General features: G+C 37.8%; 1 protein-coding gene across 1 annotated transcript in view; it reads right to left on the bottom strand.

The window, feature by feature from the left end:
- Positions 1 to 6720: 6720 nt before the first annotated feature.
- Positions 6721 to 18716, bottom strand: part of uts1 (urotensin 1) — a 26923-nt gene continuing 14927 nt past the window's right edge. The window contains exon 3 of the mRNA XM_020528900.2: positions 6721 to 8341. Coding sequence (XP_020384489.2) covers positions 7816 to 8341 — 526 coding nt within the window. The 3' untranslated portion in view covers positions 6721 to 7815. The remainder of the gene's footprint in view (positions 8342 to 18716) is intronic.

The following is an 18716-nucleotide window of genomic DNA, read 5'->3' on the forward strand; positions in this document are numbered from 1 at the left end:
GCTTGTGAAGTCCACATTGATACCATTGGGCTGCAGGGTTCCCAAGCTAAATATGAGATGCTGTTTCTGCAACCTTCGGGTGGCATCGTTGTGGCACTGCAGGAGGCCCAGGATGGACATGTCATCCAAGGAGTGGGAGGGGAGTTCGCGACAAATGACTGCACCTCCCAGTCGCGAACCATTTCAACTCCCCCTAATTTAAAGTCCAATGGTATCAATGTGGACTTCACAAGCCTCAAAATCTCCCCTCCCCTGACCGCTTCCCAAAACCAGCCCAGCTTGTCCCCGCCTCCCTAACCTGTACTTCCTCCCACCTATCCACCCCTCCCACCTCAAGCCCCACCCCCATCTCCTACCTACTAGCCTCATCCCGCCTCCTTGACCTGTCCGTGCTCCCTGGACTGACCTATCCCCTCCCTAACTCCCCATCTACACTCACCTTTACTGGCTCCATCCCCGCCTCTTTGACCTCTGTCTCCTCTCCACATATCTTCTCCTTTATCCATCTTCTATCCGCCTCCCCCTTTTTATTTCAGAATCCCCTTCCCCTCCCCCATTTCTGAAGAAGGGTCTAGACCCGAAATGTCAGTTTTCCCGCTCCTCTGATGCTGCTTGACCTGTTGTGTTCATCCAGCTCTACACCTTGTTATCTCAGATTCTCCAGCATTGGCAGTTCCTACCATCTCTCGTCTGAAGACAAGCTGTTGGTCTCCAGTTAAATTCTGTTTATCATTTCCTCTTTCCCCTCCCCCCGCAACTCCCCCATCCCAATGGGACTGTCTATCCTTTCAAGTCTGACAGGAGACACACCATTGTTCTGCTGTTCTCACATTCCAAGCACTTAATCTGAACTATCAACATCTTTTCTCCACCAGCACTCTAGACCCACTACCCCCACAACCACACACCCCTACTAAGCTTCACTTTAGCTCAGATGCAGAGTCATCTAGACTCAAAACATTAGCTTGCGCTCTCTCCACGGGTGCTGGTCTGACCTGCTGTGATCTCCAGCAATGGTTGTTTTCAGTATAGATTGCAGCATCCGCAGTAATTTGCTTCTGCACATATTTCTTGTTTATTTTGAACAATACATTTGATTGTAGTAGAAGCTAACTACCATTAATTATTCACAGATTCTCAAACAAATAGCACAATTTTTTGGAAACTTTCCTTAATTCCTGCAGAAGTGGAAGCATATAGCTAGCAATGCAACATCCCGGTATTCACCCATTGTGGCACATATAAAGCAAAACGTTTGATGTGGTATCTTTTTTATGCCAACCAATCAGTAACTTCATCATTGCTCTGCAAAGCAGGGTGTGAATATTTGAGAGGGAAATGTTGTGCAGAAGAAAAGGACTGAGCCCAAGTATTTTGAAAATTAGCCGATGTATTACGTACGAAGAGATTAGCTATGCCATGTTTGCTTCAAGTATTAAGGTATTAAATAACTTGCAAATTCAATGTGCAATGTTTGTTTAAACATTAATTACTGGATTTAGTGCAGAGTGTTTAGAGAGATAAATTCCGCCTTTGCCAAGTTTGGTAAATTTATTGTGATGAGGTTTAGCTGAGATGGACTGTGTTTAAGAAGCTGGTTACTCTAGAACACAGGCTGGATTACGTTGGACAGATGGGTATCTTGTCCATGGGTCAAAAAGCCAGCAGAAACCCACAGTCAAGTTTTCTTTTGAAATGCCCAGCAGTAGGAGTCCTACCCACAAAAACCTGGCAGTCAATATGGCTGAAAAATCCTCACTGCTGCTAGTGCCAGTGGCAACTGACAGCAATTCATCCATCCGAGACCTAGAAGCATCGTGAAACCTGAGGTCAAGGGTGACTGAAAACAGAATGAAGTTTGTTGGAGCAGAGTTGAGGGATGATAGGGAAGTCAGAAGCAAGTTATGAGGGGGCTTTTTGTTGTCCTCCACTTCCAAATATTATGTCTCTGGGTCTGGCACAAGTGCCTGACTACAGGCAATATCCCTGGAAGCCTGCAGGTACTTCCAGAGGGCAGAGAAAAGCTGTATTTGAACCCTGAGCCATTAGCCAGGGATGATGGGTGTGAGTTGACTCATTAATAAGCTCACACTGACCCTGGCAGCCAGAAAGTCTGTGTGAGTCCCTTCTGCCTTCCAACTTAATCAAGGGGAGATTTGCCACTGTCAGGCAACTGAAGATGGACTCTTCACATTCTTAAATGGACATGTCATTTTTCCTGTGCAAGTGGGCTGAATTAAAGCCAGTCCGAGTAATCTTTTACAAGAATTTATGACATTAATTGATTCTAAGATATTTTATTTTATGACATAAGATCACAGTATATAGGAGCAGAATTTGGCCATTCGACCCATTGAGTCTGCTTCACCATTCAATCATGGCTGATATGTTTCTCTACCCCATTCTCCTGCCTTCTTTCTGTAACCCTTGAGTTCCTTACTAATCAAGAACTTACCTATCTTTCTCTTAAATACGTTCAATGACTTAGCCTTCATAGCCTTTTGTGGCAATGAGTTCCACAAATTCACTATCTTCTGGTTGAAGAAATTTCTCTTCATCTCAACATCCCAGGTTTCAAGCTGAGTACAGATTTGTAACTATTGCTAAATATTTAATTATAACTGAAATTGATATTATCCAATGATAAAATACAACTAACTTTTTTTCTAACATTTAAACTTTTGTGTGCCTACCTAAATTGAGGAATCGCCCACGCTTTCAATGGGTTAAATATCAAACAATACAAGAGAAGCTATTAGATAAGTCTGTGGCACAGTATCACTTTACATTACTAATTTCCACCCTGAAGTGAATCAGACTGACATTTCCATTTCTCATAGATAGGATTTAGAAAGTGTCATTAATTCCTTTATCAACTCTTTAAACCAGACAAATACATATGAGCTGGTGTCCAACACTTGAGCATTAAATTTGGCTCCTCTCTCCTGGGGCAGAATCACAAAACCTTTGATATAGAAGTGGTTTGTACAATTTTTGTTAATCTTTTGTACTTTTCTGTCTAAAATCTAAAATTTTGTCATTGTTCTTTCACTTGGAATTCTGGGTTATTCCAATAGTGGGTTTTTCCTTGGTGGTCATGCCTGAAAATGCTGACATACTTCTGTTAGGTGGATTCCATTCCCATCCTCTAAAGAAAAAATGGTCTGCTTCAGTGTGAACCTGGTCACAGAAAAACTGTAATTTGTCTCATTGTTATTCACAATATGGCCACATAGGCGTATCCGTACTTCATAGTAATTTGTTGCCCATAGAGTGCTTTTGAAGTTTCGAGAATCTAAGAGAGTATATTATTGCAGGTTTTCATTCTTCACTCATGTTCTTACTCTTCAAAACCTGAAGTTTGAAAGTATAACATGAATCTCCATTTTCACAATCTAACTCTAGCTATCTACTTCTGTATGTCTCATACATTGGCTATCTGTTCAGAGCTGATGATCATCAGTGTTCAAAAGCAACAGATCTCTTTGCAACTCATTTTCAAAACAGTAGCTTCTTCACCTTAAAGTTTTATCTGTTCCAAATCCTGACCTATTTTAAGATAGTGCTACAGCTGCCTTATGCAAACAGTAAGGTAGGAAAGTGTATCTCGTAAGTTAAGGTTCAAAATGACATCTTTCTTGAGTCATTCAATAAATAATTAACTTTTCAAAAAAGTGTTACTGTTCTTATTTTAGCTGTTACTCTTTATTGGGGTCTTGTGATGCAGTCCTTACCTCTGAGCCAAGGGACCCAGGTTCATTTCCACCAGCTCCAGAGGTGTATAGTAACATCTCTGAGCAGGATTGATTAAGAAAAATATCTATTCAGTCTTTATGAGGGGTTCTTGTGGTTCAGTGGTAGTCTCCCTATCTTTCAGTCAGGACACCCAGGTTCCAGTCCCACCTACACCAGAGGTGTGTAATCATATCTTTGAACAGGTTATTTGAAAATATCGATTCTCTCTTATTCTCTAATGATAAAATCTTATCTACATTACAATTAGCTTTATTGTTTTCACAGTTTATGACTTTACAGCATGCACTCTAACTGTCTCCTTATCAGTCCCTAAATTATCTCAAGGCAAATATTTTGAGATCCACTGGACCTCTGATAACAAGTACAGATAATCAAGATGTAATATTCTATTCTTTCCCACAGATCAACACTGAAATTAAATGAAGAAAAAGAGGACAGAACTCACAAAGCGACTTACAGATGTATGCTAGGAAATGATTTATTCATAAATAATGTATTGCTTAGGTACTGAATGAACATTGATATTTGTCAGTTTGCAATGAGGTTATTTATTCGCCATTTTGTTTGAGAAGCTGCAAAACTGTGTTAATTTCTTCATAGTTATAATCAGCAATTAGACCAAATACTTCTGTATGTTTTTACTGGTAATGAAGTTTAAATATAGCTTTAAACCCTAGAAGAATATTAACGTGACACTACTGCAATCTTGGGCCTTTAAAAAAAGATTTGGTTGCACTGCTCGCAAGTATGTGTCTGGGATTATTGTGATATTTGTGCACAATTCAGCTTGTTTCGAATCTTCAAACAGTTATATTATGGTTGAATGAAAAAACAGAAATTGCTGGAAAAGTTCAGTAGAATGTTGTTATAAAATCCCCACTGTGTAGAAATGGGACATTCGGCCAACAAGTCCATACCAACCCTCAGAAGATCATTCCACCCAGGCCCATTCCCCAACCCTATCCCTGTAACCCTGCATTTCCCATGGCTAACACACCTAAACACCGTTGGTACTTTAGCATAGCCAATTCACCTAACTTGCCTTGCACATCTTTGGACTGTGGGAGGTAACTGGACCACCTGACGGAAACCCATGCAGACATGGGGAGAAAGTGCAAACTCCACACAGAGGCTGGAATTGAACTTGGGTGCCTGGCACTGTGAGGTAGCAGTGCTAACCACTGAGCCACCTTCCTAAAGCCACTATGCCACACCCAATTCCAGCAGCATCTGTGGAGATTTCAGATCCGATGAACCGTCATCAGAAGTTCTGATGAAGAATCACTGGACGCAAAATGTTGACTCTGTTTCTCTCCCACAGATGCTGCCAGACCTGCTAGGCTTTTCCAGCAATCTCTATTTTTGTTTCCAAGCTATAGACAATGCTTGACATGGCATTATAGAAAAGTAGCAAGATATGAAATTCACAAAGAAAAGTAAAACAGAATATGATTCAGTGGAAAGAAGGATACTTTTCAATCATTACTGCTTCACTGACATTGCCATTATGGGATGAGCATGGAAGACAGTAAATGCTGTCAGTTCTTCAATTAAATTATTTTGTATTTACAGAATTTCTTGTAAATACTTTGCCAGTCATTATGTCTGTAATTTCTGGAACCTTGCATTCTAAATCTGTACCTAGAAGTAAACAGCAGCTTCAAAACAGTCTGGAACATTGATTACAGCCATTAAATTGATTATCATAGGATCCCTACAGTGTGGAAACAGTCCCTTTGGCCCAACAAGTCCACACTGACCCTCAGACCCTCAGAGCATCCCTCCCAGACCCATCCCCCTATAACCCACCTAATCGACACCTCCCTGAAACACTACAGACAATTTAGCATGGCTAATCCACCTAGCCTGCACATCTTTGGACTGTGGGAGGAAACCCACGCTGACACGGGGAGAATGTGCAAACTCCACACAGTCAGTCACCCGAGGATGGAATTGATGTAATTGAACCCAGGTCCCTGGTGCTGTGAGGCAGCAGTGCTAGCTGCCGCCCCGCTCATGTAGTTCTGTTTTTGTTGCTTTAACTTGTTTTTGACCTGCAAATATAGTTATTCTTCAATTCAATGTTGATTAATGATATTTCATTTTCAAATTTTATACACACTTTAGTGGATTGATCTTGGACTGGAAGGCATAGAATCAAGAAGCATATATGTCATTTAATGATGGGCCAGTGATTAAAAATCTTGCATTCTCAATACTGATTTTACTTAGTTTTATTCATATCTTCATTAGTTAATTAGTAATTGCAATTTTGAAACAAAATTCACTAAAATTTACGATCTATTTTAAATGCAATTTCTAGAATATGAGAATTGGCATTCTAATGAATACTTTATGAATGATGCACAAGGTGTTATTCTACACAAAAACCGAAAGAACTGCAGATGCTGTAAATCAGGATTAAAAACAGAAAAAAGTTGCTGGAAAAGCTCAGCAGGTCTGGCAGCATCTGTGAAGAAAAATTCAGAGTTAACATTTTGGGTCCAGTGACCCTTCCGCAGGTATTTTGCAATATGTACATAACATCACATCATTTCTTCTGAAGTTTTACATAAAATCTTTGGAAAATGGTTAAAGAAAGTAGGTTATGTAATAATTTAACCTCATGTAATTCTGAAGTGAAGTGCAAACTGAATGCTATGCACTGAAGAAGACATTGTATTTGATCAATGTGAAGAAAACAGTTTAGTTTTGGATCCACCATTTTACAGGGTCTGCTACTTCATAAATTAAATATTGTGTAATTTATAATAGTTCCACTTAAAGCCACATCATATAGTGACATGATGGCTCAGTGGTTAGTACTGCTGCCTCACAGCACCAGGGACCTGGATTCGATTCCATCCTTCGGAGACTGTCTGTGTGGGTTTACTGCAGGTGCTTCAGTTTCCTCCCACTGTCTAAAGGTGTGCAGGTTAGAGGGATTGGCCACGCTAAATTGCCTATAGTGTCCAGTGATGGCAGGCTAGTTGGATTAGCCTTGGGAAATGTGGAGTTAGAGGGGTGGGATGGGGTTGGGTCTGGGTCTGAATGGGATACTGTTCAAAGAGGCGATCTGGACTTGGCAGGCTTAATGGCCTGTCTCTGTGCTTTATAGATTCTATAATGTTAAAATATATAAATTGGCAGCACACACACTAAAATTGGGATGGAAAGCAAATTTGTGAAGCAATCCATATCATAGGGCCCTCTTGTAGTACAGTGGTAATGTCCCTGCCCCTGGAACAGGAGGCCCACCTCTTCCAGAAGTGTATAAAAACATTGCTGAACAGATTGATTAGAAAAATAGGTTAAATAAAATCTTTGCGTCATAATTTATTTCAAAAGCACCTGCATCAAAACAAATCTACTGGTAGTCATCATAAAATACATGCTGTATTTATTGAATGAAGATTAAGAATCATTTATTAGAGGATTCTTCTTTGCAGCAGTAAAGCATTTTCAATATTGTTCATGTTAAAACTAGAATAAATTTTAGAAAAAAGGCCGTTTGAATGAATTAATATCAATTTAACCCCCTCAAATCTAACAAAAGAATCTGTTTTCCATATTTGTGTGTACAAAGTGAAACTTGGGAAGATTTTATCCACAAGACAACTTTGATTAATATCTGAACTTTAGAATTGGAATAGAATTTTAATCAAACTGTCAGCAACTCAAAATATTTGTGTTTAAAATAATAAATTCAAATCCAATCATTTAACAAAATCCAGCTCAATGATCTCAGTCCCTTTACAACCATTATAGTTTTTTCAGTCTGAACAATATTTTGATTCAAAATAATCCTTTTAAAGAATTTTTATTACAAAATATAGATGAGAAAAAAATTTAATGATGAACAGTTAGTTCGTGAATATTTATTTTTTTGGTAAATTTAAATCAAACATTTCTTTCAGACTTAAAGGCGTTCCATAAGACAGATTTGGTTAGTGCATTTTTTAGTGACTTTGGCGGTGGGGGTTCCATGTGATGAATATCAAAGAGTAAACTCTTAATTTGATGACAGAATGAGCCAATTACACATTCTAAATTCATACATCACTTCCCAATTGTCTCCATAATTTTACGATTGTTATCTGCCTGCATCCATTGATTTTCATTCTTGGCAATCTCAATCATTTCCCTCAAGATATGAAATGTGAGATCCAAGGAATTGGGTGGATCAGCGGGTCTCTTGGAGCGTCCTGTGAAAGCTGCTACTATATCTTGGTCAGCTTGCTGGGTGGGCATGAGGCTTTTTGTATTTAAGGAATGTTCACGTAGGAAACGGCTGGCTTTTTTAACAAAGATATCTTCCAACATCTGCAGATAACCTGGAGGTAGGTGAGAGAACATCATCATGTACTTGGGATTTTTCCCCAAAGATTGGAGTAACTTTTCCTTCAGAATGTAGGAAAGGGATTGGTCATTTTCTTCAATGTTGGCTGTGTTGATATTGGGATCATAAATGTTGTCAAAGACATTCAGATCTACAGCACGACAAACAGCTGGAGGGGTGCGACTGGCAAATAGTAGTAAGGCTGCAAGGAAAATCAGTGGAGTTGATGTCATGCTGGTTACAGATCTGCAAATAAAGACATGAGAATTTAAATTAAAACACAGCCTGATGCAGCAAAAAATTCTTTTGAGTATCGCAGCACCTCATTTTAACGGTCAAAAGTATCACACATTTAATTGCAACTTATTTTAATATTCCACTGTAAAGCATATGGAATAAAAAAAAGGAGTAATACCATGGGATATCTAAGAAGTGAGATGACAGCTAACAGTAACATTGTAAATATCTCAAAAATTAGTTGGTTTCAGATGCTTCCTAGTTCATGAATGAATGATGGACTTGCTTGGGTTGTTTGCTGCTTCCTCATACCTTATTAGTACTTTATTTCTTTTGACTGGTTATATAAATTAGTTACAGACTTCATGAGCCAAGCATAAAATGTGGAATGATCTTTTATTTCTAATGCACACAACTACTATGCTTAAGATATGTTTTGTGTGCTGGAACTAAACCATGCACTGTGAATTTGAATTGCACTAAACAGTTCAATGACAACTACTACCTAGAATGGGAGGGTTGTTCTATGAGGAAAGGTTGGAGAGGTTAGGCTGTGTCTGCTGGAGTTTAGAAGGGCAAGAGGCCACTTGAATGAAACATATAAGATCTTGATTGGGTGGATGTGGAGTGGATGTTTTCGCTTATGGGAGAATCTAGAATCTAAATGGGGCACCATTTGTATCCTTCAAGAAGGATAAGGAGAAATTATTTACTCTCAGAACACTTTGACTCTATGGAGCACTCTCCTGAAAAGACTGTGGCAGCAGAATCCTTAAAAATATTCAAGAGAGAGGTAGATAGATTCTAGATAAGCCAAGGACCAACTGGCAGGAAATGCAGTAATCAGATCAGCAATGATCTTATTGAAGAGCAAAGTAGGCTGAAGAAGCAGAAATGCAATACTTCAGTTACTAATTTGTATGTATGTTCCATAGAATCCCTACAGTGTGGAAACAGGCTCTTCACCCAACAAGTCCATACCGACCCTCAGAGCATCCCACCCAGACCCATTCCCCTATAACCCACCTAATCTACACGTCCCTACACGGGCAATTTAGCATGGCCAATCCACCTGGCCTGTACATCTCTGGACTGTGGGAGAAAACCAGAGCACCCAGAGGAAACCCACACAGATAGTTGCCCAAGGGGGAATTGAACTCAGGGCCCTGGTGCTGTGAGGCAGCAGTGCTAACCACTGAGCCACCGTGCCACCCCCATGTTTGTTGTGAATTTTTATCAAGTTGGGATTTTCTGTCTATAATTACAATTACATCTTGGCAAAGTTGTAAGGAAGGGAAAATTCACTGCATATAATTTAAGTGAGGGAATTATATACTCTAGAATCAACATTTTGTCCATTGCCAAAACAAAACTCATCGGTTTGTCGATAAGTGTAATTTTGACTATATTAATGCAAATATTTGCAATCATTTTGCTTAAATGTATACATTCTTTAACTGTACAGAATTTAAGAAGAACAAGTTGCATTATATTCATTTTTTGCCATCCACTTTGGATAGCATTGATTTTTAACACTCACTGGTGTTCTATAGATTTATGTGTATTTTACTAAGGCATGAAAGGAATTTAAATACACTATCTGTGGAAAATGCTTGCATTGTTTATAAGACAGAACCAAAGCATAATATCTACACTTTTTGAATCTTTAGTTACTCTTGTAACAAAGTAAAGCAAACTGAAATGAAGAACAAAAATTTACAGCAGAAATGAAAGGATAAGGTTTGAGTAGGACCCTTCATCAGTGCCAGATTTGATTAAGGCGTCTCACCTAACACAACCTATAACTTTCTTTCAGGTACAGAGGGGGTAATGCTTTTTGAACTCTGTTTTTAGAGTATTCTTCATGTCACTTATTTTGATTCACTGTCTCTCCATCCTTCAATAATACGTAAAATGGCCATTACCACAAAAGAGTGAAAAAAGGAGCTTACTTGGATAAAAGATATCAACATATAATCTCAGTAGAAATATCTTTCAAATGAACTGGACGCAATTGAGAAAACTCCTAAAATGCAATTGTATACAAAATCAGTTGTATATTTATGTAAAGTATTGAATTTGTCTTGTAAAACTGTCCTTGTGCTAACACATTTTGCACTAAAAGTCAAAACACCCAAACAATATCCTGAAGTAAATTTCACAAAACATGCGTGGAAATATCCAGAATTCTTAATAGCGATATCAAGCTAAAGTCACAAAGTAAACTCTCCATGTGTTTCTTTCAGTGCAGAATAAAAAGTATTGAAATTTTAGAACATTTGACTGTAGGATGATTTGTCTGTGTTTTTTTTAACCTTTTGAAAACAGTAAGTTAAAAAGGACAACAGGAAAGTTTAAAGATAGGACAAATTTGTCAAAACGTTATGAAAGAACCAAATTGTGCAGCATTGGAAAAATTTTGATATATTTTTTCTATATCTATATGAAGAACAGGGTCTGTAATATTTGCATTCATAATCACTGCAAGTTTGAAAACAAAATTTTGACAGCAGTGGACTGCATTAGCTAACAGTACACATTCATAATAGTGAGCTAGCCAATGTGTGGTGATAAGAAAGACTTTGGCACACTGTGGTCATGGGTCAATCAAATCTAACTACCTGGGCAGAGGCTGTCATTCATTAGTGAGGTTGTTTGGGAATTTTTACAATGTGTTGTAGTGGATCAGACAATGTACTACAAGCACTGTTGGGAGAAATGAACCTTCCAAGCACTTCTTGGGAATCATTTCTTTATCTTTTACTGTTCTATTAGAAAATAGCATGTCTTGTAATCCTACATACCTCACTTAATGCAGTAGGAAGTTAGTACTGAAAGTTGGAATGTTGATTTGTAAAGGTCAAATTTTGTCAAATTACAGAGCTCCAGATTTTCTTTATTTCAAAATTATGTATCCTAAACTGCTTTTTCAGTGGGCAAACCTTCCCACACCACAAAGCATGAGAGACTACAAGTATGTTAACAGTAAATTTGTGTTATCAATTTGTACATTGTAGTGCTTCATATGATCAATATATGCTTGAAGTGTATTTAAGAAGCAAGTCAAGTTGGGGCAAGATACCACAAATCTACAGGGAATTAGATGACAACTAGAAATCTGAAAAATATAAGCAAATTGTGTTCATGTGAGTGCTTTGTACTGCATCTTCAAAGATAAAAAGGGATGCCAAAAAGCTTAACATTAATATGATGAAATGGTTAGCAGTTGAACTGGAAAACAATTTTGAGTATTCTAAAGTTTACAATTGATGCAACAAATCACAGCAGTAAAAAAAAGTATAATTATAGTATAAAGCCAGTGAAGGTTTTGTATCTTGTTCATATTTTGACACAACGAAATGGGAAAACATGCAAACCACAGAGAGTCACAAAACTAATCAAAGAGAGTTAAAAGAAAAGTTATGGTGGATTAGAGAGGCCTAGTGGTTATGGCACTGGATTATCAAACCAGATGCACATGGCAAATTGTGACGTTGAAGTAATTTCATTTCGCAATATGTGGGCTAGTACCAGAAAAAGATTCATGAACATTTTGTTTAAAACAAACTAAATTGTCACTAAGGCAAGGCAGGACAAGATAACGCAGTGATGCTGTGGATAGAATGCATCACCTACATGTAATTCCAATTTAAGATCATATTGTTTACACAATACTATCGGTCATTTAAAAATATGAACATTTCAGGTCAGGGACTGTAGAAGCATAGCCAGTGAACTCTATAAAATTGATAGAACATCAAGTCCAGGTTTATATTAAAGCACAATATTGTGAATGCCAGAAACCCGAAACAAACAGAAAATTCTGGAGAAACTCAGCAGGGTGATAGCATCTATGGAGAAAGAAATAGAGTTAGCATTTTGAGTCCACTATGACTCTTCAGAACTGAAAGGGATTAGAAAATGGTGGTTTGTATATTTTGACAGAGGCAGAGAAGACCAAGGGGAACAGATAGCATTGAGTTCCTGTGCAAAATATAGTGATTTTTTAATTGAGGTGAAAGAGGAATAGAAATGAAAAATGGGTGAAAATTAAGGCATGAAAGGGGAGAAAATGGGTCCTCTCTGCTGAGAGAAAAGTAAACAATACCCAAACAATACAGGGCCATCATGGGGAGGGAGAGGATGCAGGGACAGAGATTGTAGGAAAGTTGGAGGATAGATATCATGATCTGAATTTGTGGAATTCAATACTGAGGCTTGGAGTCTGTAAATTGCCTGAAATGAGGTGTTGTTCTTTAAGCATGTGTTGTGCTTGTGTGGAATTTTCCCAGCCCCTGAATGATGTGGGTGAAATGTCAAGCAAGGCCATTCTCAACAAAAAAACCAAAATGTCATATTTTCCAACAAGGTCCTGGATATTGAAATGAGATTCGCACTTGTGAGTGGTGAGAGGCCTATTCGCATGGAATATTACCCATCACCCTCATAATTACTTAATCTCACACAATCTCCTTTTCTCCCACCCACTGATTAAAAGCTGTATGTTCAGAATTCTTGACCTGAAAGAACAGATGCCTATCAATACCGGCTCACCGTTTGCTCTTGCAGACTTCCATCTTGGACACCCAATACCAACATCTCCAAGCACACTCCATAAGGCAGCAACTGCATGCAGCACATGTCATCAGACATACATAATTAGGCTACAATTCCAATTCAACTACAGCCACATAAGAAAGTATTAGGCCAAATGGGGAACAGTTTATTTAAAGAATAAAGAAATATTATAGATATTTGTAAACATGAGGACATGGAGGAATTTGAAAATGATTTTAAAATTAAGCTATTATTTGTAGCCAACGTCATAATGCAAGCTCAAGTAATGATTATTTTCTTTATTCTGGATGGATGAACTAGATTGGGATAACTAACTTCCATTATCTGCATTTCATCATTACCACACGAAGGGAAGATCCATTTCTTATGGGCATTCCATTTGATTACATGTATCAACAAATTGTTTGAATCATTTTCACGTAAATATATTGTTCAGATTATGGACTATCCAATTAAAATGATACATACCATTTGCTACTGTGGAATAAATCTGTGCTAATAACAGCATGACTGCTTTACATCAGACATTTCATTTTTAAATGCAAGAGCAGTGTGTATTGAAGACTAGTGACTTTGCCTATCAAAGCTGTTTTGTACAAATCGTTCAGTCCTCATCATTATACTTGGTTACCATGAACTTAATAACATGATGTTCCATGCATCAGTTTGACTCAGCTGGTTGTATTGCTTCCTCTGGATCAGAAGATTTACGGTTTTAAATAATCGACAAGGTTGCCACTACATACAATACGGACGTCTATTCCATTGGGTGCTGCCATTATCAATAGATTGCCCATTCCCATTCAAATTATATTCCTATATTTCAATGTTACTGTAGAGTTTGCACTATAATGCAGCTTGCACTTTTGATTCTGAGCAATTTTACACCACTATTCCATACCACAGCTGGGTTCTTAAACTTCTTTAATATTTATGGGAATCTGATAGTTCATCTGCTGCTTCAAAAGTGTGGAGACAAATCTACCAGAGATATATGGTAATTAACCACTTTTTAATTTCTGTTTATAATTTTGCATTTTTCATAGTTGTCATATAGGAAAGTTGTATATTCATGAATGGTTCAGTTCACTTTGCAAAACATTTCTTTCAGGAGACAGAAATGTCAGCCTCAGAATGGTTTACCTCCAGAAATTCTGAGAGTAGACAAGAAAATCTAGATAGTTTCTATATAAAAAAAAGTTTTTATTTTACTGCTTTGGTGTTTGAGGGTATTTGAGAAAATTCCTTAATTGCGAGATTGGTTGTTTACACAGCCTGATAATATCATTGCTCTTCCATGCTGGAAATGGCCAGTTAAGAAAAATGCAACTAACTGTTGTGCCACTACACATTCGTGTTGGTGGAATTCTCACCAGAGAGATTGCTAGATTTCTCAAAGACTTACTTTGTGGCTAGCCATAAGCATACTTGCTTTGCTGCTGACATTAAATTCCAGGCTGTTACTGTTATCATTATGGGTGAAACTGTGTCATTTATAGCCTAAGACTTTCCTAAACTGGGGTGGCAAAAGCTTCTTACCATCCTATGACCTAACTATGGCCTAAAGGGGGTCTGTTTACTTAGTTGGCTGGATGGCTGGTTTGCAATCAGAGTGAAATCCAACAGACATCCAATAGGTTGTAATTACCATGAAGGACTCTCCTTCCCAATCTTTCACCTCACCTGGGGTGAGGTGGCCCTCAGGTTAAATGACCATCAGTTGCCGCTCTCTAATGAGAGCAGACTATGGTCCACTAGGACTGTGGTGAATTTACCTTTATTGCTTTTAAAAAATAGTACATTTTTCTTTGCTAATGTATGCTATGCCCTAGTAATGAATCCTACAAAATGATATGTCTGTAACTGCTTTTGCACTTCAAGAACCAAGGTCTTTGCGTTTAATGTTTTTCCTCCTCCTGCCACAGACTTCAGCATACTTCCACAGATTTTTCTGAAAATGCATTACCCCTCATTTCTGTGTAAAATTGCATGTCATGTTTGCTCATCCACCATTGTCTGTCCTCCTGAAATTCTTTGCAATTATCCTGACTATTTGTTGTTAAATTTTCTATTTTTAATCATACAAAAGGAATCAATACTATGGCTAATGTATATTAATTAATGATTAATTAGAATTTAATGACCCTTAGCAATGACTCCTAAAGAATACCATTCGTAATCCCCTCTATTCTGAACAATCCCTATTAATCCTAACCATATTTTTTCACCAACTTCCCATTCTCGCTGCTAAATTTCCTTTATTATGTCCTGGATTTTACTTAAACAAGAAGCAATTTATAAATAACCTTTTGAAAGCCCATGAAGATTTCATCTGCTACTTTTCCTTTATCTAATGAACTTGTCTTGAACAAATTTTCTTGATAAATTATGCATTTTCAAAAGCTTGTAAATTTTATCTTGAACAATGAATTCCAGATATTTGTCAAAGGTTGATGCAAGACTATATTGTTTACATTTTCCTCGGCAAAATGCTGGTTTACTGTCTCTTTCATAATGAGATTTTCCCTTTCCCTTGTAATTCAATACTTCACCACTGATTGCAAAATCTAGCTGATGTTCATTATTCATTTGATTTACTTAATTACTGCATCGCCTGAGCTCAAGAAAAATAATTAAATGATGCTGCTCAATTCTTATTAATGAACGTATTTATCAATTCTTACTTGGGTCTTCAGATTATGACTAGTTCTGGACTTCAGATGACAGAATTTCTTCTGTTTTCTTTCTGATTGTCTACCCAACAGTGCTTTTGTTTTTCTCTTTCTTCAATATTCACAGGAAGCAGCAGTGGTATCCCTGTTAATAAAACTTGCAGTCCTTCGATTTACTTGAGATTTGGGTCTCAAGAAAACATCTACCATTACAAAACAAACAGAAGCTTAATGGGCCTAGCTTAACAAAACAGGAACTCTCACTGTGTCTATTTGCAATAGACTTTGCATTTTGCAAATAGTGTTATTTAGTTTTAATGTACATATTCAGTACCAGTTATACTTTTTACCCTTGTGATTTTACAAGGATAATAACAAAGACAAAACTAAAGGCTCTGCATGTGAATGCCCCCAGCAATCATATGAATTCACTAATTTAATTGCTCGCATTGAAGTGAATAAATATGATCTGATAGCCATTACGGAGAGATGGCTGCAGGATGACAGATATTGAGGGGTATATGATATTCAACTGGAATAGGAAGATAGATAAAGGTGGTAGCATTCTTAACCAAAGGTAGCATTGGTGCAATAGTTAGAGTTGACCTTGGTTTAAGAGATCAGGTTGCAGAATGGTTTGGGTGGAGATGAGGAATAGTAAGGAAAGGAATCACTAGTAGAAGTGTGCTACAAGCTCCCAAACAGTAACTACAACATAGGATAAAGCATACAAGGAATATTGGGTGCTTGTGATAAAGAAACACCAATAATCACTGGTGATTTTAATCAACATATAAACTAGTAAATTCAGATTGGCAATTGTATCCTAAGTGAGAAGTTCATAGACCACCTTTGAGATAGTTTCTTGGAAGAGTATGTTCTGGAACCAAGCAGATGGCAGATTACGTTAATCTTGGTATTGTGTAATGAGACAGGTTTAATTAACAATTAATAAACTCAGGATAAAATTACCTCTAAGCAGCAGTGGCCACAATATTATTGAATTTAACTTCCAATTTGAAAGAGAGAAGAGTATTCTAAACAAAAAGAGTATTTTAAACAAAAATAAAAGCAACCATGGGGGCATGAAAGTTGAGCCAGCTGAAAGGAACAGTGATATTAGGCTAGGAGATAAATTGCTAGAGTTGCAGTGGCAGACATGGCTAACCCACCTAGCCTGTGCACCTCTGGACACTACGGAGCAAGTTAGCTTGGCATTTCTTTGGACAGTGGGAGGAAACTGAAGCACCCGCAGCAGAAAGCCATGCAAACGGGGGGAGAAAATGCAAAACTCCATAGAGGCAGTCACCTGAGGCTGGGGAATCAAACCCAGGTCCCGGGTGCCGTGGGGCAGCAGTGCTAACCACTGAGCCACCATGACACTCAGACATCTCTATTCAAGAAGGGAAGGAGGCAGAAAATAGGTTTCTTTGAAGTAACACGAACCGTGAATAAGGTGAAACCTGTTGTTGTACTGTATCTGGATTTCCAGAGGGCATTTGACAAAGTTGCACGTACAAAATTATTGTGCAAAGTAGAAGCACATGCTGTAGGCGGTAACATATTAGCATGGATAAGAGATTGGCTGGCTGACAGAAAACATAAATGTGTCTTCTGGGTATGCCCAGAAATCAGAAAAAGATGATAGTTCTGGCATTGCTGGGACTACTTAGCTGCCTGCTACTCAGATTTTATCCAAGTCTTGAGGGCAGCACTTCCTATGCCTGAGGGATGGAAATGTTATTTTCACTTTATTAAAGCTGCCCCAAGCTTATTCTCATTGCACTGCCATCCATTTCAAAGTTGGCGAGGTGTTGACTGACTTTTTAAACTGGGGGAATGGCTAGGGAAGTGGGGAATGGGGTGAACAAAGAATACGAATGGGTGGATGAAGTAGGGAGAAATATGCCTCTCTGTAAAATTCATCCCTTAGAATCAGTGAATAGTGGGAAGAAAAAGTATTGGTGATGTACATTACCATATTTTTATACATTTTCATAATACTTTTGATTTTGTTTCATGTATTTTTCTTAGATATTGTATAAAAATAAATATTTCTACATTGGCCCATTGATATTTATGTAAAGAATGTATATAATTTAAATCAAATATTTATATGAAAAGTAGCTTAGAATTACATTTTTAGGATTCTTACAAGCAATGATGTCATTTGAGAAACAACTGATGCAGGCATTAAAATCACAGAAATGGACAACTTAAATGACAACAATGGAGGTCTACTTGCATTTAGAAGCAATCCTCTAAATACATCATTGTATACTTGAGATTTGTTAGCACACATGAAACTCATACAATTAAGAAATGAAATTGACAATTGCTATGATGTGTTCTCCCCAGAAACCTGGATTCAAGTTAACTAATATTAATGATAAGTTTACCATTTCTTTATATTCTCTTTTAGTTTAAATGTTAGTACCGGCTTGAAACTTATTACATTTAGGTAAAACACACTTAAAAATAAAAACTAAAAGAATTGCAGATGATGGAAATCAGAAACAAAAATAGAAATTGCTAGAAAAGCTCAGCAGGTCTGGCAGCATCTGTGGAGTGAAATCAGAGTTAACATTTTGAGTCCAGTGATCCTCCTCAGGCCCAGTTAGGGGAGCAGCTAAGTGGCTTTTTAAAGTGTAACCTTACTGTTTTTACTTTATATTTCTACAATAGTGAGTGGAGTGGGTTCCTTTTTGATTATATGTTTTATTAAGATCCGTCTCTTGATTAAACTTTAAAAATATAAAACATAGGAACTAAGTTAGCTTGAAGCAATTCTTTTGGAGCAGTAAGATTGTACTATTTTCTGGGTCTGTTGATTGTTAAAGTGCAAAGATGGCACTTAGTTGAGTGATGTGCTCTTCCTGGTTGGATGTGGAAAATTAGGGAGAGTTTGCAATGTTATTGCAAATCCTATCCGACTGCATGGATCAGCTGGAGCGGCAGTTAGAGGCAATGAGGAATTTACAGGAGCTGGGGATGTGATGGATGGCAGTTACAGGAAGGGAGATAAACCATAGATATAGTCAGAGATAGTAGGAACTGCAGATGCTGGAGAATCTGAGATAACAAGGTGCAGAGCTGGATGAACACAGCAGGCCAAGCAGCATCAGAGGAGCAGG

The sequence above is a fragment of the Rhincodon typus genome, chromosome 5 (genome assembly GCF_021869965.1).
Source record: "Rhincodon typus isolate 14 chromosome 5, sRhiTyp1.1, whole genome shotgun sequence".
Taxonomy (NCBI): Eukaryota; Metazoa; Chordata; class Chondrichthyes; order Orectolobiformes; family Rhincodontidae; genus Rhincodon; species Rhincodon typus.